Source organism: Plutella xylostella, chromosome 9 (genome assembly GCF_932276165.1).
Source record: "Plutella xylostella chromosome 9, ilPluXylo3.1, whole genome shotgun sequence".
NCBI lineage: Eukaryota > Metazoa > Arthropoda > Insecta > Lepidoptera > Plutellidae > Plutella > Plutella xylostella.
This window is the reverse complement of record NC_063989.1, coordinates 11,540,237-11,565,806: the sequence shown is the minus strand read 5'-3', so window position 1 is coordinate 11,565,806 and position 25,570 is coordinate 11,540,237. Positions and strand designations below refer to the sequence as shown.

Below are 25,570 nucleotides of genomic sequence, written 5' to 3'. Positions count from 1 at the left end.
ATGATGAACACACGAGCGAAGACCAGTCGGAACACGACCCCCACCGCTGAAGGGAGAGCCGTCGAAACTCGCGAGAGAGAAGGCACAACGAACAACTCGCCGGCAGAGTCAGCATCAACAGCAACAACCGACGCCACCAGATCCACGGAGGCCACCGGCACCACGGGCACGTCCGGCACCACGGGCACGTCCGGCACCACGGGCACGTCCGGCACGACGGGCACGTCCGGTACCACGGGCACGTCCGGGGCAACGGGAACCTCAAGAACGTCAAGAAACTCAGCCAAGTCGACTGCCAAACTCGACGAGCCGGCCAGCAAGCAAAGTACCAGCAACAAGCCAATGGAGAGAGAGATGACTGCACCGACCCATCACGAGAAGAGGGCCGGGTCAGAGCACACTGTGGTACCTCGAAGGAGGCCAACGTCGCACGCCTCGACATCGAAGACAATAAGAAGAAGGAAAGAAATCGAACAGATGATCGAGATCAAGCGACAAGAAGCGAAGAAGGCGCAAGCTGAACAGGAGCTAGCCAAGATGAGGCTGGAGCTGATTCACCTGGAATCCGAGACAGATCTGAGCGACCTGGAGGAGGACAACGACGAGCCTCATGGCCAGGCCGGACGATCGAGCCATATTGACAAATGGGTCGAGGAATCAACAGCGAAGCGCTTCACTTCACTTCCAACATCACACGTGGAAGCTCACACATCGGCAAGACGACACGAGGGGGAGCGACTGGAGTACGGAAGATACTGTGAACAGGCACCCCACATGTCAGAACCGCCACGTCTCTACAACGGCAAACCTACGGCGCCGCACACACGCGCCACCCCATATGATGGACAAGTTCATCATCATCAGCCGCCGCCGATCGCACCCCGGTACATGAGTGAGCTGCATACATTCACCGGGGAGCCGAGCGACTGGATCGCATTCAGAGCGACATACAGAGATACAGAGATGTACTTCAGCGAGATTGAAAACATCGCAAGGCTCAGAAAAGCCATACAAGGAAAAGCTAAAGAAGCAGTACGTTCGATGTTATTCAACGATACAAATCCGAAGCTTATCATCGACACATTACAACGAAGATTCGGTCAACCACTACGACTGATAAGAAGCGAACTAGAAATCATCGAGAAAATGAAGCCGCTCTCTGACGACGCTCGCAACCTCGCTCACTTCGCCGGAGTCGTAGCCAACGTGGTGAACACCATTCAACTTACGAAGCGCACACACATGCTACACTCTGAAGACATATATGAGAAGATACTATCGAAGATGAGCATCATGATCAGATTCAAGTGGTTTGAATATAAAGCCGCAGAAGAAGCACGAGAATGGCCAGTATTACTCGCGCTCACGTCTTTCCTGAACCGGACCGCGGATCAATTCGAAGCCTGCGAGTTCGAGAGCCGACCATACATCAAGAGGGAGAGAGAACCACTGTGCAACCGCATGAAGAACAAAGTGCACATGACAAGAGCGGACAACTATGAAGAAGAAATAAGCGACAGCAGTGCCGAGTCTGAGAACGAGTCGATCATCGACGACGAGGAAGAATACCACCAAGTTATGTTGACCTCTCGGAAGGACAATCAAGAGTGCCCAGCCTGCAGTGACAAACACGCTCTGAAATCATGCAAGAAATTTATGAAGTTACCACTGGAAGAAAAATGGGAGGTTGCCAAGAAGGCATATGTGTGTTTTCGATGCCTGAGCTCCACACACCGGGGTTTCAACTGCCGCGCGAAGCCATGTGGAAAAAACGGGTGCAGAGGATCACATCACAGGCTCCTCCACCGAGACAAGGAAGGCGACAAGGAGCCAGCCGAGCCTAAAGACACGCAACCCACGAATACACCACAGCAAGCTAAAGACAAACAGACGCACTCAGTGAACACCCTGTGCACCATGAAAGGATACCTCAAGATAGTGCCGCTGAAGTTATACGGCCCGAAGAATACTACTGAAGTCTACGCCCTGCTGGATGAAGGAGCCACCATCACACTCATAGAGGAAGAAGTGGCCGACTGCATCGGAGCCACCGGTCCAAAGGAAGGTCTATGCATAGAAGGCATCGGCGGACATCGAATGAACGAGCCCGACTCAAGGCGACTGAAACTGAAGATTCAAGGAAGATACGCACGAAACATTGAAAAAATGAATGCCTACACGATTTCGAAGCTGAGCATTTCGTCACAAATGGTGCCACACACACTAATAGAAGACTGTCCGCACCTGTCCGACATCGCCGACGTGATTACCTACGACAACGTGCGGCCGAGAATAGTGATTGGACAAGACAACTGGCATCTAATCATATCACAAGACGTGAAATCCGGAGACCGAAACAAACCTGTAGCCTCACTCACAAGACTAGGCTGGACACTACACGGTTGTGCAACATTCCGCACAAGACCAGTGATAGCCGTGAACCACATACGAACAACTCGCGAAGACAAGATGGACGAGCTAATCAAACATCACTTCAGCATCGAGTCTCTAGGCGTAACTCCCAAAACGCCTTCAAATGACCCCGAGAAGAAAGCCAACGAGATACTGGAAGCAACATGCCGACGACTACCCGCAGGCCGACTCGAAGCAGGTCTATTATGGAGAACTCCGAATGAAACTATGCCAAACAACCGCGAAAATGCAATGAAGCGACTAATCGGTATAGAAAAACGACTGAAGAAAGATGAAAAGCTGAAATGCGAGTATGAGAAGCAAATAAGAAACTTACTCGACAGTGACTACGCTGAACCAGTACCTGGACCGTCTACATCATCGAGAGCCTGGTACTTACCTCATTTTGCCGTCGTGCATCCCCAGAAAGGCAAGGTTCGCCTGGTGTTCGACGCAGCCGCAAGAAGTGGCGGAAAATGTCTAAATGACGCGCTACTGACTGGACCCGACCTACTGCAATCATTATTCGGAGTACTACTGCGATTCAGAGAGGGACCGGTAGCAGTCGTGAGTGACATCAAGGAAATGTTCCTCCGCATTCAAGTGTGCGAGCAAGACAGAGATAGTCTCAGATTCCTGTGGAGAGAAAAGGACAGCGAGAAGCCGAAAGAATATCGAATGAAATCACTCATATTCGGCGCAGCATCGTCACCGTGCACCGCAATATATGCAAAAAATCGCAACGCAGCCGACTTCAAAGAAAAATACCCGGAAGCGGTACAAGCCATAGAACGCAACCACTACATGGACGACTACCTACAAAGTTTTCAGTCTGAAGAAACCGCGAAACGTGTCATCTCAGAAGTCGACTACATACACAAACAAGGCGGATTTCTACTCAGAGGATGGGCTAGCAACAAGCCACAGATATTAGAACAGTTCCCCGAAGACGTGCGAAACAACGGTTCTATCGACCTGGGAAAAGATAGCGAACAAGTCGAGAAAACACTGGGACTCCGATGGAACGTGTCTTCAGATCAACTCAACTTCACGCTGAACCTGCGAAACACACCGTCTGACGCCATAGAGGGCACGAGACCGCCAACGAAACGCGAGGCAACAAGCGCAGTAATGTCCGTGTTCGACCCGCTCGGGCTGGCCTCGCCGATAACTGTACAAGGAAGAGCTATGCTACAAGATGTATGCCGCACGGGCATCGGATGGGACGAGCCTCTGAAAGAAAATGAAGAACGAAAATGGAAAACGTGGCTGCAAGACCTGAAAAAGCTACAAGACCTGAATATACCTAGATGCACTACAACGAAGCTAACTGAAGGCGAAATTCACGTATTCTGCGACGCGAGTGAAAAGGCATATGCAACAGCAATATACTGGCGAGCAATACACCCCGATGGTCACGTCGAAGTAAAGCTGTTGTCAGGAAAGTCACGGGTGGCACCACTCAAGCCCGTGTCTATCCCACGCTTAGAACTGCAAGCCGCACTACTGGGCTGCCGCCTAGCCGCCACAGTAACAAAGGAAACGGACTTAACAATAAACAAGTCTACCTACTGGACCGACTCGAGAACTGTCCTCGCATGGATAAAGTCGGACCCGAGAACATTCAAGCCCTTCGTCGCACACCGACTAGCCGAAATTGAAGATCACACGAAGCCGACTCAGTGGAGATGGATACCTACTGCTCAGAATGTCGCAGACGACGCTACACGAAACGCGCCCTCTCACTTCGACATACAACACAGATGGTTCACAGGCCCACCGTTCCTCTACTGTGATGAATCCGAATGGCCAGAAGACAAGAGCTCTCCCAACATACCTACTACCGGTGAAGAAAAACCAAACTGCGCCCTGCACGTCATCAACACTGAAGAACAGCTCATCAAACCTGAAAAGTTTTCAAAATTCACGCGACTGCTACGAGCGACCGCCCGCGTGTTTCAAGCCGTCGACATATTCAAGAAAATAATTGAATCAAGAAAAAATCAAATTCAAGTAACTAAGAAAATTACACAAGATACCACTTGGCGTATCAAGAAGACTGCCAAAACCATCCCGCGCAAAATTGTTCCTACTCAACAACGGAGCACAATAAATTACGTGATACTCACGCAAGAATACCTAAACAAAGCTGAAAAATACCTAATCCGCAAGATACAAGACGACTGCTTCAAGAGCGAAAAACATCACCTGAAAAATAACACCAAAATACCTAAAAGCTCAAAACTGAAAAACCTGACGCTCACGCTGAAAACTGAAGACGACATAATATACCTATCAACGAGAGTCGGCGCCGCTCCATACCTACCTCACGACTACAAGAACCCCGCCGTGCTCGATGGAAGTCACTACGTCACGCTCCTACTCATCGAAGAGAAACACCGACAACTTCACCATGGCAACCATCAAACAGTCATGAATGAGATAAGACAACGATACTACGTGACGAAATTACGTAACTCCGTGAAGAAGATAACAAGAGAATGCCTGACGTGCAAAATACGCCGACAGAAACCACAGAGTGCTCCCCTGGGCGACCTACCTAAAGAAAGACTGAATAGTTATCAACGGCCCTTCACATGTACCGCCGTGGACTACTTTGGCCCAATGACTGTGACAGTTGGAAGACGTCATGAAAAACGCTGGGGCGCATTATTCACATGCCTGACTACGCGTGCAATCCATCTAGAGTTGGCCAACTCACTCTCAACCGACTCTATGATACTGGCGCTGAGGCGAATGGCTGCCCGCAGATCGACCCCTGCAACAATATACAGCGACAACGGAACTAACTTTGTGGGTGCGAACAAAGAACTTCAAGAACAGCTGAAAAGTCTATCACAAACAGACTTAGTACGAGAAACTGAAAACTACGGAATCACGTGGAAATTCATCCCTCCCGGGGCCCCACACATGGGCGGAGCCTGGGAACGCCTCGTACGCTCCGTGAAGACAGCACTAGCAGCAACTCTGAATGAAAGATCGCCCAAAGAAGAGGTGCTTCACACACTACTCCTGGAAGTCGAACATGTGGTAAACTCAAGGCCACTCACTGAAATAAGTCTTGACCCAGACGCAGAGGAAGCACTAACACCTAACCACTTTCTGATTGGAAAATCATGTGGTCTGCCGACACTGGGAACGTTTCACAATAGTTCTCTTGTTGGTACTGCGACGTGGAAGACCTGCCAACTCCTAGCGGATCACTTCTGGGCACGATGGACGAAGGAGTACCTACCTACACTGCTGCCACGCCGCCACCCAGGCCGACCTTACACTAACCCAAAGGTCGGTGACATCGTACTAATCGTGGACTCTTCACTACCACGTGGTACGTGGCCTAGAGGCGAGATCGTCGCGACACACCCTGGACCAGATGGCACAGTAAGAATCGTCGACGTGAGAACCAAGCACGGCATCCTGCGAAGACCTGCAACGAGGCTGATCATCCTGACAACCACAGCACCACCCGATATGACTTCAGCATCCTGCCGCCAGAACCTGCAACCGGTTACTACGTAACGAGGGGGAGACTGTTGACGACGAATGCTGAAAACAATACGCACCGCGGTAAACAATGCCAAAAGCGGCCATGTTTATGCTGCGCTAAACAGATAGCGCTTGCGTGACCAATTCCGCCTGGGTCTTATTTTTTGTGAAAATTTGATTGTTTTATTTACCTTTTTTCTGTTTAAAATCATGATGATTACGTTTATTTTGTTCATGTACATAAGTTATTAACTAGTTTTAAGTTCAATAAAGAGATATTGATGATTGTGCAATGTTAGAAATTACTTAGTAAAATGTAAGGAAAATTGTTATAACTTTTTAGTTTATGTACCTAGAGTAGGTGTGTTTTATTTCCCTGCTAGATTATTTAGTAATTAAGTTGATTAAAACGTTAAAATGTACATAGATTAAGTCTTTATAATAAATAAATGCGTTTGAAACAGTAAAGGGAAGCAAAAGAGGGCAATAAAAAATGATTAAAAAACAAGGTTCGTCTGTGCGGCATAGCTTCGAGGTAGCTAAGCAACCATTTCGCTAGGTAGAAGTCGTACTACGCCAGCCAAACAGAGGAACAATAAGAAGACTAGAAGAAGCCTGAAAACACTTCTGCCTCCCTTTCTGCTCACTTTTCAAGAAAGAAACTGGAGTTTTACTTCTGCCCCGGTCACCTACCTAAGCCTAGGTATTCAACAACCTTAGAAGCAAGTTCAAGTGGATTACGGCCATCGGTTATCTTCGTTTTGCAACTGTAAGCAATTCGCTACAAATACCTTTCTTTTTTGCTCGTAAATCTAACTTGTTTTTTATTTTTTGTCAATTACCGGTTTAATGGTTTCCTATTCATCCAATTTTCATGTCAATATTGAGTTGATTACGAGAGTGGCCTCCTGTCCGGTGAGGGATATTTGTGAAACAGTATTTAGGTTTCAACCTTCATTTAGAAACTTACTCGCATAAATACAGGTCGGTACCTAATTCAAATCGGTACGAACCGTATTCTTGTTTCATTTATGTACATATATTATTATAGATAAGATACCCATTTTTGTGTACAATTAACAAACTTCCAAGGTAACAAATAAAAGCATGAAAGTTCGGTAGGCACTTTTCTCTAATCTTCTATCATGAAATTTCAATAAACTTTTGTAAAGTGATTATCTCAGCTCATTGCGCTCACTCCCACGTCACAGACCTATAATATTGAGTTTCCAATTAAAAATTACAAAAAAATTTAGCAATTATAGAAAATTCTAACTCATATAATTATTTCTGTAACCTTTTGTAAATTGAATGTACTTAATATATACTTTTTATAAAAATACATGGTATAGTAGTGTTTTTTTCCTATAGGTAGGAATCGGTAGGATACTTTATTAACCATTTGAAAAACTAGTAAAACAGTAATAATACCCAATACACGTAAAACAAACATAGTTAGGTACCTATGTGTTTGCATTTATATCATTGAATTAATATAACACTCACGGGCAATGAAAAGATTCCACTGAGAAAAGCACCAAATTACTCCTAAACGGAAAAGGCTAGCTTAATTACGCTTTCTGCACATTGAAGAAGGTACATTTAACCGAGCATGTTCGGTACCGACGAACACTTTAATAATTGTATGTGGGTAGGTTCTTATATTTGTATGTGGGTAGGTTATTTTATTTTTTGACAGTCTACTCAGTTGTTGTCAGCCTCTCGTCGGGTTATCTGCTCTTGTATTTCGGCGCGGTCTCGATATTCGCAATATTTGTATTTTCGGTTAAATATTACCAGCTGCTATTAGGCATTGTATTTGTGTATACGATTATAAGTGGACATGTGATTTTGTGTGTGAGAACCTCAAGATTAAAACGGATTACTCAAGCATCGGGAGGGCCCTCCACGCCGAGCTTTGGACCTTGAACCATCACGTGAGCAAAAACCTATATAATATTTATTTTATTAAATATATTTATCCAACAGAGCATCAGGATATAACATACAAAACCATAATATTTTGTTCAAAATTTTAAATTAAATGTTTGAAAAAATGGGGTTTTTTGGAGTCGGCATTTTTCATTGCTTGTGAGTGTATTTTGTAACAGACGCACGACCATTCATTTTACGTGCTCTACTTACCACAAATTAAGTTCTAATTCGGCGTCCCCCATCTCATAGGCGCTGACCGCTGATCTCTCCGAGGCCACCTAAATATTTGAACTCGGGGAGGCTTTTAAGGTGAATCCCTGGAGGAGCATGTTACCGTTAATAATTGGATAATGATGGAGAAGGAATCGAGTTACGCATTTAGTCTAAGTTTAACGAAAATCTTATTGGAATAGGATTGAACTAAATTGAACCCTGTTTTTTGTTTTAATTACGTAAAGCGTAATAGAATCAGCCAGCACTTGGAATATTCAAATAGGAGTAAAAACTTTCAATGCTAATGTAGTTAGTAGTCAGTCCACCCTAAACTAATCACAAACTTTGAGCTAGACTAGTGACGAAAATTACTGTCAAATTAGTATTTATTTTTTACTGCTGCTTCTTTCGGGGAGGCTATCTGAAAGGCTAGCACGGGGCGCAAAAGACGCGTGACAAAAGTTCTCTATCACGCTCGGTCTTGAAGCTGCGCGATGTGAGTGAGCGCGATGCAACCTATTGTCACGTCTTAAAAGCGCCCCATGCTAGCCGTTCAGGAGGTTTAAATATAGTGCACCGGTCACACACACCCTGACTCGCTTAAACATAAATAAAGAGCGGAGTTGTCGCTAAGTGATCGCCGGTGGCAACACATGGGTGATTAATAAACCGGCCGACGGCGCCGCTCGCCTGTGGCCGCAAATTGCCTAATTTATCGCCTCGATGGCCCCCACTGACCAGCGTGGCCTGGGCCTGATAGAAAGAGCAGGGCGATTCTGCCAATAACACAGATTAACCTCAGGGTGAAATAAAATTAAAACAAATATTTATGCAAGGTTGGCTGGAAGAAATTGCTCTACATTGTTTAATGAGTAGGACTTAAATGAGTGAAATGGAATAAAACGCCTACTGGTGACTCGGGGTGTCTAGTGTAGACGCTGCTTTACCTGTCAATTCCATTAAAATCATCAACTCGTTACTTTGTCACTGCGAGCCTCCGTTGTCTACAGTTGGTTGACGTACATACCTGATAGAATAGCCAGAGAGACGTGTAGGCTTCACCGCTAGAACTAGGTGGTCTTTCCGAGAAACATCAGCTAGTTAGAGCTGCCAGAGAGCTGATAATGGAAGCCCATTTGGATCTAACTAAGCTCTTCCATGATACGTGTTAGTTAGTTTAGGGTTCTAGTCCTGATTATATTATGTAGATTTAGATTAAATATTTAATATCCTTATACAGATACATACTCGTATGGTAAATAAAATATAAGAACCTACAAGAGCCACATAAAATATACTTACCTAACTTATTTAAACTAAATTCCTAACACGTACCCAATCTTAATCTCTTACCCCATCCATCTAAAGATTGTCTGGCAGAGATCGCTTAGACTTAGCAGTTACAACTTGTGGATTTTGTGATTCATTTTGGTGTACAAATAAAGAGTACTCGATCTATCTGTATCTAACAACATTGGGATGTTTTATATCTTGTCTGTCTATATGTCAGCAGTGAGCAAAGCTCGCGGGTATCAGCTAGTAATTACATAAACAACAATTTCCATGTCAACATTTATCATAATTATTAAAACACGAGCACGATTGTCATAATCATGTTTCAACAAAAACTGCCCTGTATGAAACGTAATATTATTATGATTTAGGAATATAATGTACGTGTTGGTACGAACGTGCCCGTAATATCAACCGACATTATTTTTTTGCAATCCCCACCTAAATTACTTGGAGTAAAATTACTTATTTGATAAAGGTTTATGAAAGTATATTTGATATGAAGTCTGTAACAAAAAAGAACCTACCTATGTCAAGTGAAAATATTTATATCGAAATTTATAAAAAGCCGCAATGCAAAAGACAAAAACTATAGAAATTCGTATCTTTTCAATAAGATAACTAGAATATTATATTTGTGCACAAACAGAAACAGACGTTACATAGCGAATACCTACAGAGTGTTGCATAAGTGGTATGCCAAGCCAAAAGGAGTTGAGCACAACATCATCTATTATACCTAAATATTATTAAAGGTAAGTACAAAAATGGTGGTCTTATCACTAAAAAACTATTTTTTATGCGCCTTGTAAAAACACTATTCCCATCCATCCCTTTCTTCAACAGACAGATTACACTTATATGTCTACATACCTATAGTGCCACAAACTTATCTGTTCCGGTGAGAGCAAACTTAATTGGTCCATACCTCATTACTTACTGTACTAATGAATTTCATATTGACATAGATTATATGGACCAATTTAGTTCGCTCTCACCGGAACAGATAAGTTTGTGGCACTATACAATGAGATTATTTTAAAATGGCCGCCGTTCAATGAAAGGCATTTATCTTGTCAAATCGTGTCTATTGATGGGCTCCACTGGGCTCCAGTGCAGGCTTTGTTGCCGGCTAACTGATTACTGGAAGGACTAGACCTATGGATGGGATGGGAGGGAGAAGTGCACCGCAAGACGATGTGGATTATAGCTTTTAATAACAAAATTGGTAAATGCCTTTTGTAAAGTGGACTTTAAAACTTCTTCAGCCTATATCTATGTGCTGCGGATGAGTGTGGAACATGGAGGAGATGTTTCACACTCATCCAGTTTGGTCCTGCTACTTTCATGATGTCATCGGCATCGGACCAACTTTAAAATTATAATATGGTACCTACCTATATTATTTGTGGTGATATAAAATCCAACCCTAGATAAGTCTAATAGCTAGATCTCTTTCGTTCGTATCATGTGTTAGGGCACAAAATATTCTACCAAATACCACGTAAAACTAACGATCATTAAACACGCCAAGAAAATAGACAGTTTTATTTATTAAGAATAAAAAAAATATTATCCGTATGAATATGATTTTTTTATGAATACAAATAATTTTAACGAAGCATGATGTCACTTGCGTTAAAAACTTTACATAACAAAAAAGATTTTCACAAATACCTTTGTCACGGGTGAATAACTAGCACTTCTCCCCAACTCCGTAGTCCAAGACTTACTGGCAGGTAATAGAAGTGAAAATGCCATTCACAATGGCCACTCACGGGGACGAGCGGCCAGATCGAGCCAATTCCGCGCTGATTCCCGACAATTCCCTCCACTCGAATCCCATTCTGTTTAAAAGCAAGACATTAAATGTAAAGCCTGCCATATAACCGGAAACGTATCTACTCGAGATATTTGTCAACGTCGCTCAAGACGAATCGCGAAAACTGGAGTTTTGTTCATTGGTAATTTTGGGGGAAAAAAGCGTGATTCTTTGAAATTATTGCCATTACCACAAAAGGAATTAAACAAGATTTTAAGAGTCGGACAGGTTATAAGACAGACACATAACATACATATTGCAGCTCATATTGTTATAATGACTGTTTTGGTTTATTTTCTAAACCGATTTCACAACAGTTGTGCTGCAGAGATGCCCGTCACATCATAATACCCTAGCTTTGACATGCAGGAAACATAATAGGTAATACCAATTAATACCTACCTGTGTAATGCATATAGTGCCACAAACTTATCTGTTCCGGTGAGAGCGAACTAAATTGGTCCATATAATCTATGTCAATATGAAATTCATTAGTACAGTAAGTAATGAGGTATGGACCAATTTAGTTCGCTCTCACCGGAACAGATAAGTTTGTGGCACTATACCTTTGTATACTCGATATCACGCCTTCATACGTCTGTGAAACTCATTATACAACGCTAAGACAATCAGAAACTAATCAATAGAAATTCATTAGTTAACATCAGAATCAAACTACTGTGGTTCTGGAAGGTTCCATCATTTGTCACAACACAAACAAACATCATTAATTTCATTAACTACACACACAAACTGCTCATATACAGGACGTTTCTAAATTATACGTCCACTCGGGCAAATTACGGGGACGTTTGAAAATGACTCATTTTCGGATTGAATTGAGCACTGCTGCTAAATTATGGTTTATGTTGGCTGAAATAAAGGATTCATAATAATAATAGCATTGATTGTCTCTTCTTCGTTTAATATCCAGCGGGATTTAGTTTCCACATTAGCTAGTTGTCACTGACGCCTACGAAATATTTCACCGTTTATTGGCAAAGCAATTAATACAACTCCCGAATGGAACATTGATTAGAATTAGCATTTTGTATTTATCTCCATCTATTTGGTGTAATTAAGTGTATTTTGTAGTTAATTAGAACTTGATTGTATTGTTTACCTATATAACTTTGTTTGAATTATTCAAATAGTATTTAAACAAGAGTACGTATTACCTTACGGATCAATCGATTTTGGTGTCAAAGGGGTCAAATGGTACCTAATTGGCCATGCTAACTTTCTGAACAAGAATGAAATGCTTAAAACCGTTTCGAGGAATATGCTTCCAGTACAATTTCTCGTCATCAGATTTTAAATTAAGTCTCTATTTTTTTAATTATTCAATAAAAACTAATAACCTTCATTTGTCCTTTCTATGACGACGATTAGGATCATAGAGTATAATAACATTTGCCTACAAAACAAAAGTAAACGTCAAACGTCAATAAACGCAAACCTCATGTACTCTGTGAACCTCACAGCCCGTGTCACCCGTGTGCACAGAGTAGGTGCCCGTGTGTTTATTTCTCTTTATTGATTTTATTTATTTATTTTCTACCTTGTTTTGAATCTCTACTACGAATAAATAATAAACCAGTGGATACTACGATGACAACAAGAACAGAGATAGTATTTCTTCAGTGAGTATTATTGCTTCACAGAGTATTATTTGTAGGTTAAGAGTTAGATGACAGATGACAATGACATTCTACCTCACTGACGTTAAGTGACACTTGCTTTTTTTGTGGCGCAGGCAAAGATATTTATTTTAGTATTGATTCTGTGACGTCATACATCCATTCAGCCGGCCAAATTTTAAAATTATATTAAAAATAGTTGTAATGAATAAAAATCTAAAATAACGAAATTAGTTTCTTAAAATGGTCTATATTTTCGAAATAAATGATAAAAAATACATATCATAAATTGGTAGCATGGCCAATTGTTAAGAATTCCCATTTCGGGTCTCAATTTATGAAAAACAATAAGTATAATGAATTCATTAGATCTCATTACAAATCAAAATCACGCTGTATACAATGTAACACGATTTAATGTTGGTCCGATCTAGAAAGCAATAATATATGAGCGTCCTTAAGTAGACCTCTTAACCGCCAAGGGACATATTATACAGACATTGAGAAGACAAATTGTCGAGATTAATCTAATAATGTCTGTTTTATTACGTTGTCATGTGTTGTTGGTCGTAGTCACGTACCTATAATGTACAATTATAAATAATCGAATTCATGCCTTACAAATGCATAATACGCATATGATAAAAGAATATAAGTAGGTAGTGACTTAACCTTAAAAACAATTTTGTTCTATGACTTTCGGAAAGTTGTGAAATTAATTCTGAAAACTTTTGTTACTGATAAAGAAGATAAGATAAGATTAAAACGTGCTATTATTAAGAGTAAAGGATCGAATACCAAGCTGTGAATTTACTTTTATTTAAAACAGACACAATAAATTTTTACGTAGTTAATTCAAGAAGCACTGCAATAATATTCACGTAATATTCACATATCAATATATACGATGTTCTAGCAGTAAGTACCTTATAACTTTACCAGGATAATAACAAACGGCTCAGTTCTCACCAAATCTACCCATCTCTTTTACTCTTACTGATCTTGCGTTTAATCCGTTCAGTGTATGCAGCAATGATATTGGAGAGAAGCGGCAGAGCTATGGAGCTCTCGTCATCTCTCACTCCCACATTAGAGCACAGTTCTGCTCTGGAACTTTTTTCTTTCGGCATGCCAGCCTCACTGGCCAGCACGGAGGCTGTATACAGGTACCCGTTCCACTCCAGATACTCCCTGATGATCTCGTTTATTAGTAGAACCTCTTCAGAGGGCGAAGGAGGTTGAGTGTTTTTCCCGTTTGGAGTCAAACCTTCTTGCTTGTGTTTTATTGCTTCTATTACTTTTGAACGCATCTGTAAACGACAACGAAGTTATTGGTTGGTACTAATTAGGTAGATACCTACTTGAATATAATAATATAACTGTTATGTTATAGTAGTTATTTTAAATTTGGTCTCGATGAAAAATTAGCGTGAACGAGTGTTTATACAGATTTTACATAGCATTTTCAGTGGACTGCAGCATTTAAGTAGGTATAATCCTTTTATATGGATCCAATCAAATGAAAATGGAACTCCTAATCTTTGTGTTTCTAGAAAAGAGGCAAGATTGTTAAGTATTGATCAACCGATAACAATAAAATTGAACCCAAATAGTTGACCGCCTCGGGCATTGATTTGATAATGCAGACCTTTTTACTATCAAATGTTGTAATGTACAATCCGCGCAAAGTTTCTAGACACCTGGCCGAAAAATCTACCCCACTCCCTCTTCCCCGCGCGAGGCCCCGCTCTTGTCCTTTTGTAGCGTTAGCATAAGAATTATCAGACGATTAACTATAAATATTTTTTATCGCATACTTTTTTGTTACTACTTTAACAAGTAGGTAACAACTTGAATACTTGAAATGAAAAAATATTTATTTAAACTAAATACCTATTATGAAAGTTACCAAAAAAATAGGTTGCAGTGTTTGGTAAAAATTAAAAGGTGGTGATATAACAAGGACTACCACACTAGGCTAGGCCTCGTGGACAGCCAGGACTTATATACAGGGTGTTGCAACATGGGTATACTAAGGCGAAACCTACAGAAACTTTGTTGGTCACGTGACTTTTTAGTATGGAGAATATTTTTTTGAAATTCTGATTTCCGTTTCGGGCTTAGATATGTCATGCTGCACATGTAGGTTTCGGCTTAGTATACCCTTTTTGAGGAAAGAAAAATTTTTTTTTTTGGGATTATCGCTATTACTTTTTTTGCACTCAGTACTAAAGACAAATGTCATTTAACCCAGGTGTCTAGTTATCTCGCCCGCCTTGTAATATGGGACTTATTTGCCCAATAGTGAATACAGTGAAGTGTATTAAATATACCAAATAATTTTGAAGGTGGAAAGAGCAACTGCTAAATTTCTCTGAAAACTTTACATAACCCGTGGTGTTCCACTGTAGGACATGAGCCTCCTCCAAGTCTGAAGAGTTATGACCTTAAGATTCACGCTTGGCAAGTGAGTTGAAGTAAGACCCCCCGCAGACTGCAGACTTTTAGTCGGCCGATAGTTTGATCGGGCTCTTAATCAGTATGGAGTATCGGCCGATACATAATCTTTGAATGTGCGCACTACCATACATCTCCATACTGATTAAGAGCCCGACCAAACTATCGGCCGACTAAAAGTCTGCAGTCTGCGGGAGGTCTTAGATAGAGTCTTCGACCCGGAGATTATCACCCTACATGAAAATTTTAACAATAACACAAACTCATATCCAATGAATGTACAAACTTGGGCTTGAATTTTATCGAGATGTCCTTCCGACCTCAATAAGTCCTTGATAGCAGTGATGAAGTCTTGCTCTGAATATTGCTCTGTATAATCCATTTCGTTCACAATATTTACGTAACGACGCAACTTTTAACAAGCGGCTCTGATTTACGTCATGTGTGCTCGTGTCATTAAAAGTGTCAGTGACTGTAGGTATTTGTTTCATAAAAACTGGGCAAAAAGGTTTTGAATATCAATTTTGTTCGCTTTATGATGTATGTTGTGTAGAGTATACTTTGTGTGCGCACTAAACTGCAATATAAACGTTAAGGGCGCCTTCAAATTAGTCGCTAAGTGTCGCGCGACTGCAGCGCTGCTGCAGCGCTGCAGCCGCGCTGCTGTCTAAATTCCATATAAATTATTAACGCGCGACTGCAGCGCTGCAGTCGCGCATCTTTTAAATTACAAAATTTATATGGATTTTGACAGCAGCGCGACTGCAGCGCTGCAGTCGCGCGACACTTAGCGACTAATTTGAAGGCGCCCTTAGGCTGTTTTAATCAGCATGCGGATTTGATCACGCACACGGGATTGCCCCGCACTCGTTCATACAAGTATTCATTGTAACGCGTGGAATATGCACGCAAGACCCGGGAAAATGGCGTGCCATCCCGCGTGCGTGGTGAATTCCGCATTTTGTTAAAAACAGCTTAAGGATTATTGGAAAATGATGAGATATAATAACAAATTCAGCTATTATTTCGCTTAAATGAAGTAAGTACTTACCTATATGGCAATCCTAATAATTAAGTGAACTATTTAATTCAAAGTTCATACTTTTGAGACTTACCAATTCCCGATTTTGTCGGTAGACACTTAATTGATATGAGAAAAATATGATATCCCCATTTTATCCTTTTCAATTCAAAACTGTCACCAAACTAACCGAGTAATGACCCTTAAAGATAACAACCCACTCAAACACTGAAAAAACCACTCTACTTAAATAAAACTTAAAATTGAGAAACAATATCGTAATACCTGCATTGCATGTCGTTCAAAGATTTGCCTTTATATTACCGTTCCCCTGCCGATAAAATAATAAATTACCTTTTGTGTATGAAGGTAAACATGCCTTAATCTTTTTTACCCCTTTACTGTTTGTTCACTGTCGAACGATTATGCCCCAAAGCCTTCTTGATATATAGCGATGAGCCGTTGCAAATAGTATTTAATTTATACAAGTTTTTTTAGAAACGAACGCATGCCAGCTTACATGTTCATATTCCAACTGGCAAAGCGTTAAAAGTACGTCGTACGTTTCGTCGGGGGTAGTGTTAGAATAGTGTCAATAATATCTACATCATCTTCAAAGATCATGGAGGAGCTGTAGAATGAGGAGAAATACACAGAATTTCTATTAATATTATTATTAATTTATTTTTATACACTTTCTAGAAGCTCTGAATCTAGAATAAAACATCTCAGGTTACCTAATTGGTTGCAGCCTTCTCTGAGTACGATATGCAATATAAATTGAGTATATCAATTAATCTATCCTGTTTATAATCACTATTAATAATTATGATACATAATAACATTAAAATTATATTAAATAATGAAATCAGAAACATATATTATCTGTATAGGTTAGATATCTAAATTTAATTATACCTATACATCCCATTATAGTATATTTATTAGTTAACATTACACTGCAAAGTTCTTAAAACTTACCTCAAAAGAGGGACACAATTGGTAAGTTAGTTTGATAGCTTCAACTGTGGCACCTTAAGTTCTACAATAGCACGTATAGTGGAGTTAAAACGGTACCCATGTACCACGCCGCCGCCACGCCGCCGCCACGCCGCCGCCACGCCGCCGCCGCCCCTGGATAAATAACAGGCCTCAGACACGGCATTGCATGGCTATTCTGTGAACGGGCAGCGGTTTTATAGAGTACCTATGAGCTTTGGATTTCCTTTAGAGGGTTACCCGTGGGAACACCGGGATAAAAAGTAGATTGCATTGAGGAATTATGTACCTTTAGGTAGGTATAGGAAGTTTTTTTTAAATATTATGTCTAAGCTAATCTATGAATGAAACGCTTTCTGGTCTAAAATGTACCGCGTTGTTCTATGAATGTGTATTTCGTTTTATTTTGATATTAATATGAATAATAACTATTTTATATTTGATTTTATTAAATATTCGAGGTACCTATGTATGTAAAGGTTTCTCATATTTATATACTTAGTACATCATTAAGCAAATAATTATGCGGGATACATGATATAATCTTGTCGACCTAATTAAACAAATATTATCATAACAAATAGACCTACAGGATTTGTAACATTGAATTTATTTAGTTTTCCTTGTATCAAAATTATGATATTCTTATAAACCTAATTTATACGAGTATTCTCAATTTAAATATGTACCACTAGGTTTCACAAATTGGCACTATAATTTTTATTTCCTTTTCATATTTATTTTGTTATATTCTTTCAGTTATTACGAATCGCTCAGAATAGGGCGCTGGTTTGAGTCTCAATCGCCGTCACAGTGTTACCACTTAAGATTGCTTTATTTAACGTTCTTTTTATTGGAAATAATATGGGAACTTTGCAATATTTTTACAATGAATCGGGAATATGACTGTTTCATTCGACAACATCGAAATTGTGATGTAAGGCGAAAAGTTGGTAAGTATTTTCTTACTGTTACAAGAACGAAAATGTGAGTTATCGATTCGCTCCTTTAATTGATACGTATGATTTTCAATACATTTGCGAATAAACTAGTAATCATTTATTACTTATTAAACAGTTAACATAGTTTCAGTAAGTGTGTTAAATAATTACTTACTATTACAAGTTCAAGTGAATAATAATTTATGTCAACAAAAATAAATTAATTTAATAGTAGAAAAAAAAGACAATACAGGCTGTTTTAAAGCTAAAAATAAGATATTTATAACTAAAAGTGAAACAAGATATGGCACGGTTTGCAGATTTAATGAACGACCACTTCCTACTTTGGAAGAAAATTAGCAAAATTTAATTATCGGAAAAACGAGGTTTACGTTAACAAAAGAACTGCTTACAAAAACTGTTGTGCTCAAAAGAGCAAACTTAAGAGAGATAAAAGAAAAATCGATTTTTGAAGTGGGTATTGGTTATAGGTCTGGGTCTTTCGTGACTTTCAGGGATACTTTATAATTAATTTTGTCATCCCCGTTTTCGTAAAATAGTAGGTATTTTTTTTTAAAACCTAAACTCTAATTCCATGTATTAAACATTTAAACTATAATGTAATGGTCCACTATAAACTGCATTAATAAACTTAACCGACTACAGAACATTTTGTCCACAAAATTCAATACATTTCCAATTACAAATGTCCGCTGAGAATTTCAAAATTCAATACCGGGAATTAGCCGTAGCAATCGGCTACGAGGCGGCGTAGCCCGTAGCGGGATCGTAGCTCGTAGCGCTACGGCGGCGTAGCAACCATGGGGCACGTTTGCAAGTCACATACCTAGCTAGGAGACTGAAATCGCTCCTGTTTCAGTCTCGCGCTGACCGTCGCGGCGTGCGGACGTGTCTCGTGTGTGCTTCTCCCGCGGAGTGTGGAATACGCAGTGTTTGTGACATGCAATGTGAGTGAGCCGAACGAATATGCTTATTGAGGAGTTGATTTGGAACTCTTGAACAGTGTTTCCCGTGGATTTGTATTTCTTGCTAGTTTTTTGGTAAGATATTGTTGTTATTTTTTAATTAATTAATTATTTTAATTCAGTAGGTACATTAATAAACTTTCCATTTGAAATAACTAATAAGTACCTATAATATTAAAAACAATAATTATTGATCAAGTTGAATCGATTGATTTTAAACTAGGTAATTTTACAATAACTTACTTATACCTACCAAGAATGTGAATATGAATTAAAATAAAAATGTATCCAAGTACTTAGAAAAATTTGTACATCATGTAAAACCAATCTTATTTACTGTTTTTCAGTAAAAAGGGTTATAATAGTCCAATCAATTTGGTATTCCATAATTTATTATCATCGCATTTTTACTGCTATCGTTTATTGTGTTTTAAATATATGTACTGAACTATGCTTAACCTACATTCGTTAGAAAGTAATAAATATAATGGAGCCATAAATTGTGAACAATTTCCTAATTCGGGCCGAGGCCGATTCACCCACTGCATATTAACGCAGGTCAACGGATAAACTCGTTTAACTTGATTAAAAATACTTACCCTAATCAGTGTCAGAATTATAAACAAAATAATCATTCTTCCCTACCTGTGTCTGGCTTAGCTTTATTCAAATTTACGTGACCTGAAAGTTATTAAGGTTTACTTACTTGTATGTAGACTTGATTAAATTTACTTTTTATATGTGAATTATAATCGGTCGGCTAGTATTATTAGTAATATTTTAAAATGAAATCACGTGCCAGCCTTCGAACTTACGACCCCTCGGTGAATTCTATTTAACCCCGAAAGAAAAAGTAAGGTGTAGTAATAGGCGATTAGTATTTAAAAGTTTTCTGGTTATTTTATTCTTTTAGACCTAGTGTTATAATCCGCCTTTTGTGTCTTCTTTTAACTTTTCCTGGTATGAAAGCCGGTTACAAGTTTAATTGTATCGGCAATTATCACGTGGCCCAACACGTCTACCTCACAATTATCTAGATACTATCGGGACAATTACCTTAAAAGTTTCGGCAGTCTGTACTTAGTACACACCTATTATTGAAATTGTTTTGTTCTACTTTAAATAGTCACATGTTGTAGAAATAAGCAATACACGTGCGGCATAAGCAATTGCTGTATCTTTGTGAATACGCGATTATGAGTGTATTTCCTTTCATTCTATGTTTTTTTTTATTAACAGTAGCTGTACATTAGCACTCTCGTCATAGGTCGCGAGCCGTATCGCCGTTTTCGAATCAGTACAATGTACTTAAAGGGTTCACACAAATACACATATATACATAGAAATCTAGATGAGTAGGTTTTCTCACAATGTATTTATTCACCGTCACATAAATAATGTTATTCAATTCAATGTATATATAAAATTGACGACCGAATGGCGTAGTGGTTAGTGACCCTGACTACTGAGCCTAAGGTCCCGGGTTCGATTCCCGGCTGGGGCAGATATTTGTTTAAACACAGATATTTGTTCTCGGGTCTTGGGTGTTGATATTTATATTTAGTATCTATCTATCTATGTATATGTGTAGATATATCAGCTGTCCGACACCCATAACACAGGTTCTACCTAGCTTGGGGTCGGATGGCCGTGTGTGAGATGTCCCCACATATTATTATTAAAATAGCTCAGAACTCTAATCTTAATGTTACAAATGATAACAAATCCGAAAAAATCTACTCTGCTTTTTAAAGTAAAGGATGGCTCTGTTATGATAATAAGTTAATTATCATAACAGAGTCATCTTATAAAACATTTTATAAAGTACGTACTCATCATCAGCTCTTTTCAAGTGATAAACTGCCAACTCTTTTACCTGCAAGACAATAAACCCTGGTCTGAAAGTCGGTTTAATAGGCGGAGGTACTTTTACACAGTTTATCAAATTGCCCTCCTAATGGGGGTCATGTCATTATGCGGGGTCATTTTTCCTTTACAAATACGAGTGTATGGATACACTTTTGTGTTGTATGAGCTTGTTACATTGTTGTATTTTCTGTAATACACTCGCAAGCAATGATAAATTTCCAATTACCTTATACGAAAACTAAATTTTTAATAATTTATTTGGAAACTTAAACATTAACTATCATTTTTAGCCCCAGTTTCATCATACACGGTTAGATCATAGCCAGAGACTAGTTAGATAGATAGATAGATAGAGTACTCTTTATTTGTACACCAAGAAATGATTAACAAATTTTACATAGACACTTAACTAGGGTACAAAAGGCGGTCTTATCGCTTATAGCGATCTAGTTGTTGAGTTTTGACACATCTGTCAAGAATTTAATATGAAGATGACGTATATTTCCTAATCCCTTGTTATCATCTTATCGAGTATGATGAAACTGGGACTTAGTTGGTAATCCTGATGCGCTCTTAAATGTATTTCAACATTGCAGACGGCGTCATTAAGCTGGCTTTTTCTGTTTAGGAGTAATTTGGTGCTTTTGGTCACTTGAATTTCTCATTACTCGTGAGATGATTGAAAATGTAATTTTTGTTATTCATGTATGGGACAAGATCCATTTTTAACAAAATTGTCACCCACTAAAGACTAAAAGGTAGGACGTAGATATTTTTATACGCGATATATACACCCTAAAGTACAGAATGAGATGGACCCTGAATATTTTATGGGCGTAATTTTTTGCAGTGATTTGTTTTGTTTTTGCTGCCTTGTCTCTAGTACTACTGAACTTATAAGAAATAAACAGTGTAAGTTTCTTTTGTATTTGAGTACTTAGAAGTTAGGTATATAAATAATATTATGATTCTAATAATGAAAAAGGCCATATTATGTAGGGAAACTAAACAAAACCAAAACTTGTTCATACCCGATTGCGACCGAGCTACGAATCCAAGGCTTTGAATATGTTTCACTTTAGTTGTGAAGTTATATAATTATTTATATCCACATTATGTATTTCGTTGTGTTTAATCCAATGTGCCAAAAAATTATCTTCGTTATTAAAGTTATGTAATTTAGACCAAAAGCCATATTTTGACATTTAAACCTACTGTGGATCTGAAAAATTGTTTCGAAACTTGTTCATTAACTTATTATTGAAAACACCCAATTATAATCCAATAACAAAGGATTATCGAGATGTAAATATTTACTTGCTCAAGTGAAGTAGGTAATACAAAAATAACAAATATTTTGTTTACACCGAGTTTAGTTGTTTGTCAGGTAGTCCATTTAACTGTCATACAACTAAACTGGGTACTGTACTGTAGTTATTAAAGTTTAAATAGAGTTTTAGCCTTAAACTTAAACCCTATATTTTTTTAAGTTTTTAGTTGGTTATATTCTGATGCACTGTTACATGTACTTAAATATGGCAGACGGCGTCATATATCATTGGCTATCTTTTTCCATTTTTGGTGCTATCGTCTCTGGAACTTTTTCATTGCTCGTGAGTGTAATAGATGACAACCATATTGCGCAGATTGCTTTGTGTTGTTCCGTCCTGGTGTGATGTGGAATCAGGATGGTTACTCTATACTGACTAAAAAACATAAAAATAAATAAATTATGTGGGTACATCTCACACACGGCCATCCGACCCCAAGCTAGGCAGAACCTGTGTTATGGGTATCGGACAGCTGATATATCTACACAATACATAGATTAATACATATTAAATATAAATACCTAAAAACACCCAAGACCTGAGTACAAATATCTGTCTTTAAACAAATATCTGCCCCAGCCGGGAATCGAACCCAGGACCTTCGGCATAGCAGTCAGGCACTAACCACTACGCCATTCGACCGTCAAAAAAGCTAAAGAACGAGAGCTGTCGTGAAATCGGCACATTTCATACAAGGAGACAGACTCGTGGCTCACGCAGCAGAGCTCAGAAACTTCGTTTTTTTCCGTCATATAGAGTGACCCCTATAGTCCCACGTCGCCTAACCCCCGCGGCGCCGCGCTCGTCACGTCTCGTCTCGAATAGTTTACGACACGAACATCTGTCACATTGTGAGTGTTCCGCTAAACTTCGGAAATAGGTGTACGCACGTATTTACTTCTGTGTGAAAGGTTTTGTGCGTTGGCGTGATTTTCAGGTTGTATTTTATAGTTTTAGCGGCAATACTGGATAGTGAAACCCTAAAGATAAAGTTACGTCGTATTTCATGACTTATAGATTTTGTTTTACTTATACAATGTTTTGATTCGCTAATGACCTGGAATCCAAACCATTTCACTTTACAAACGACTTACAACTGGAGCTTGCCCTGCAAATGCCAATTCCAGTAACAACGCCAAGTTTAGCCACTTAGCGTGCTTCTAGACGCCACAAGCGAAACGACGCTTTTATGAAAATTGGAATTCAAATTGTCCGCCGATTATAATTATGACACGGTTCCATCGTCGATGCCGGTAAAAAGGAAAATGTCTATAATCAATCGAGCCATTAAAAGTTTTTAAACGGTGTTCCGGCAGGCGCTTTATAAAATCACGAGCCATTACGCGCCCTCTCATTACTATGGACGGCGGATCGTCAAAGTTTTATGTTCTCTTTATGCACTCACATTTATCAGCCAGCCATGGGTGAACAGATACTGAGTGTTGATATCGGGAACCGAATATTTCAGGATTACTAAACGCTTTTACGCAGGCCGGATGGTGCAGTGGTTGACCCTGACCAATATGCCGAAGGTTCCGGGTTCGATCTCGAGCCGGTGCAGATATTGAGTGTTAAATATTTGTGTAACCAACCCGCCTGCCAAGCGTGGATATTCTGGCAATAACCCTATAAGTTTCCGTTAAAGATTTAACGTTATAGTTTACTATGTTTAATGATAATTACCACAAATTATACGTAAAAAAAATTACAGGATTAATTACTATAAAGTTATGTTTGTTGAGTTAAATACTTTCATAGTAGGTATCAAGTAGGTAAAAACCAACCTTTGTAATATCATGTAAATCGAACATAGAGTGGTACTGTATTCAGTAAGAAGTTAGAAGGTACCTATTTTTGTAATTCTAACCGAATGTCAACAAAGCCTTTAGTTATTAAGATTGTCATAAAAGCGGTGATTATTATTATGAAATCAAGTTTTCATCATGTTCAGCTGCCGCGTACAAACTTTAATTTAATTTAGGAAAGTAATTAAACACCGAGGCTGCGTCTCACCCGTTTGTGTAGACTCCAGGATTTTCCTTCTTTTGAGAAATTGCCGCTAATATAAGAAACTTTGCAAGTACTTAAAAATATTTCCTTAGTGATTTCTGAAATAAAAGTAAAGTCTAGGTTACACTGTGCATTTTATAAATATCTTTTAACCAAAATCAACTATAATTATCATCGCTGGTCATGAATTGTAAGTTATTCACGTGGTGAAACTGAAACTTCAGTATATTGGTATATTTCACAGAAATTTTAAACAAATTTCAATATTTCCAGTTAAAATTATGAATTCCAAAACACTAATTAAAAAGAAACCGTACAACTTTGGCAAGTCTTCTACCGCCAGGCAATGTTTTGATTGGATATCCGACATTACTTAGGATACCCGCACACGACCGACTTTTTGGAGGACGGATAATCGGGCCAATTTTATGGTTTGGGGTACATATTACCTATTTGTGACCGACCTTTTGTAGGCGTGTGTATGTTTCACTAGTGCAATATGCGTTCTTTTTGCATTTTCCAAAAAACAATGTCAGTGATCGACAGTCGTCTGGAGGGGTTAGTCCCGCTATGGTATGGTCCCGGTATGGCACCCTCTTAAAATACCTATCAAAAAGTCCCGCTAACGCTATGGTACCCATCTTTTAGATCTACTTTACAACAGTACCAAAAACTGAAGGGTACCATAGCGGGACTTTTTGATAGGTATTTTAAGAGGGTGCCATACCGGGACCATACCATAGCGGGACTAACCCAGCTGAAGCTGAAGGCCGCCCTTATTTAAGAAAACTGTCAAATATTGGACTATGAAATATCCAAACAATATGAAGGATTTATCTCTACTAGCGTAACACTTTGAAGAGGTTTGGTCACATTTTATTGAAATATAAGTAAAACAATGTTTTAGCTTAACACCAACTTTTATTTATTTAAAGCAGAAAGTTTATAACACACACAGTAACGGCCATTTTTAGCAGAAGAAGTGTTGCCAACATAAATCATAGACAACTTAATTACATTGCTACCAACACCCCCCTTCAATGTAATAAATCCTTACAGTTAGGTATTTATTAAACTTATTCATACAAACCACAGTTTTTAATAAATCTTGACAATAAATTTCTATTTAATGCT

At 39.1% G+C, this 25,570-nt stretch overlaps 2 protein-coding genes across 2 annotated transcripts; one reads left to right on the top strand and one right to left on the bottom strand.

The window, feature by feature from the left end:
- LOC119693896 lies at nt 1-8,136 on the top strand. The gene is made up of 2 exons (XM_048623119.1): nt 1-5,463; nt 8,104-8,136. The coding sequence occupies exons 1-2, from the start codon at nt 1-3 to the stop codon at nt 8,134-8,136; spliced, it is 5,496 nt and encodes a 1,831-aa protein (XP_048479076.1).
- Nucleotides 8,137-13,617: 5,481 nt separating this feature from the next.
- LOC105392118 (centrosomal protein 20) lies at nt 13,618-15,744 on the bottom strand. Its single transcript, XM_011563714.3, has 2 exons — nt 15,566-15,744; nt 13,618-14,132 (listed from the first exon to the last, which is right to left on the bottom strand). The coding sequence occupies exons 1-2, from the start codon at nt 15,659-15,661 to the stop codon at nt 13,797-13,799; spliced, it is 432 nt and encodes a 143-aa protein (XP_011562016.1). The 5' UTR covers nt 15,662-15,744; the 3' UTR covers nt 13,618-13,796.
- Between the last annotated feature and the right edge of the window lie 9,826 nt (nt 15,745-25,570).

Bases quoted from the DNA above. Each gene is read 5' to 3' on its own strand.
- LOC119693896 (XM_048623119.1), top strand. From the start codon at position 1: ATGATGAACACACGAGCGAAGACCAGTCGGAACACGACCCCCACCGCT. The intron at 5,464-8,103 runs GTAAACTCAAGG...CCCATCTCATAG, and splicing joins TCCTGGAAGTCGAACATGTG to GCGCTGACCGCTGATCTCTC.
- LOC105392118 (XM_011563714.3), bottom strand. From the start codon at position 15,661: ATGGATTATACAGAGCAATATTCAGAGCAAGACTTCATCACTGCTATC. The intron at 14,133-15,565 runs GTTTGTACATTC...TGTCGTTTACAG, and splicing joins TCGATAAAATTCAAGCCCAA to ATGCGTTCAAAAGTAATAGA.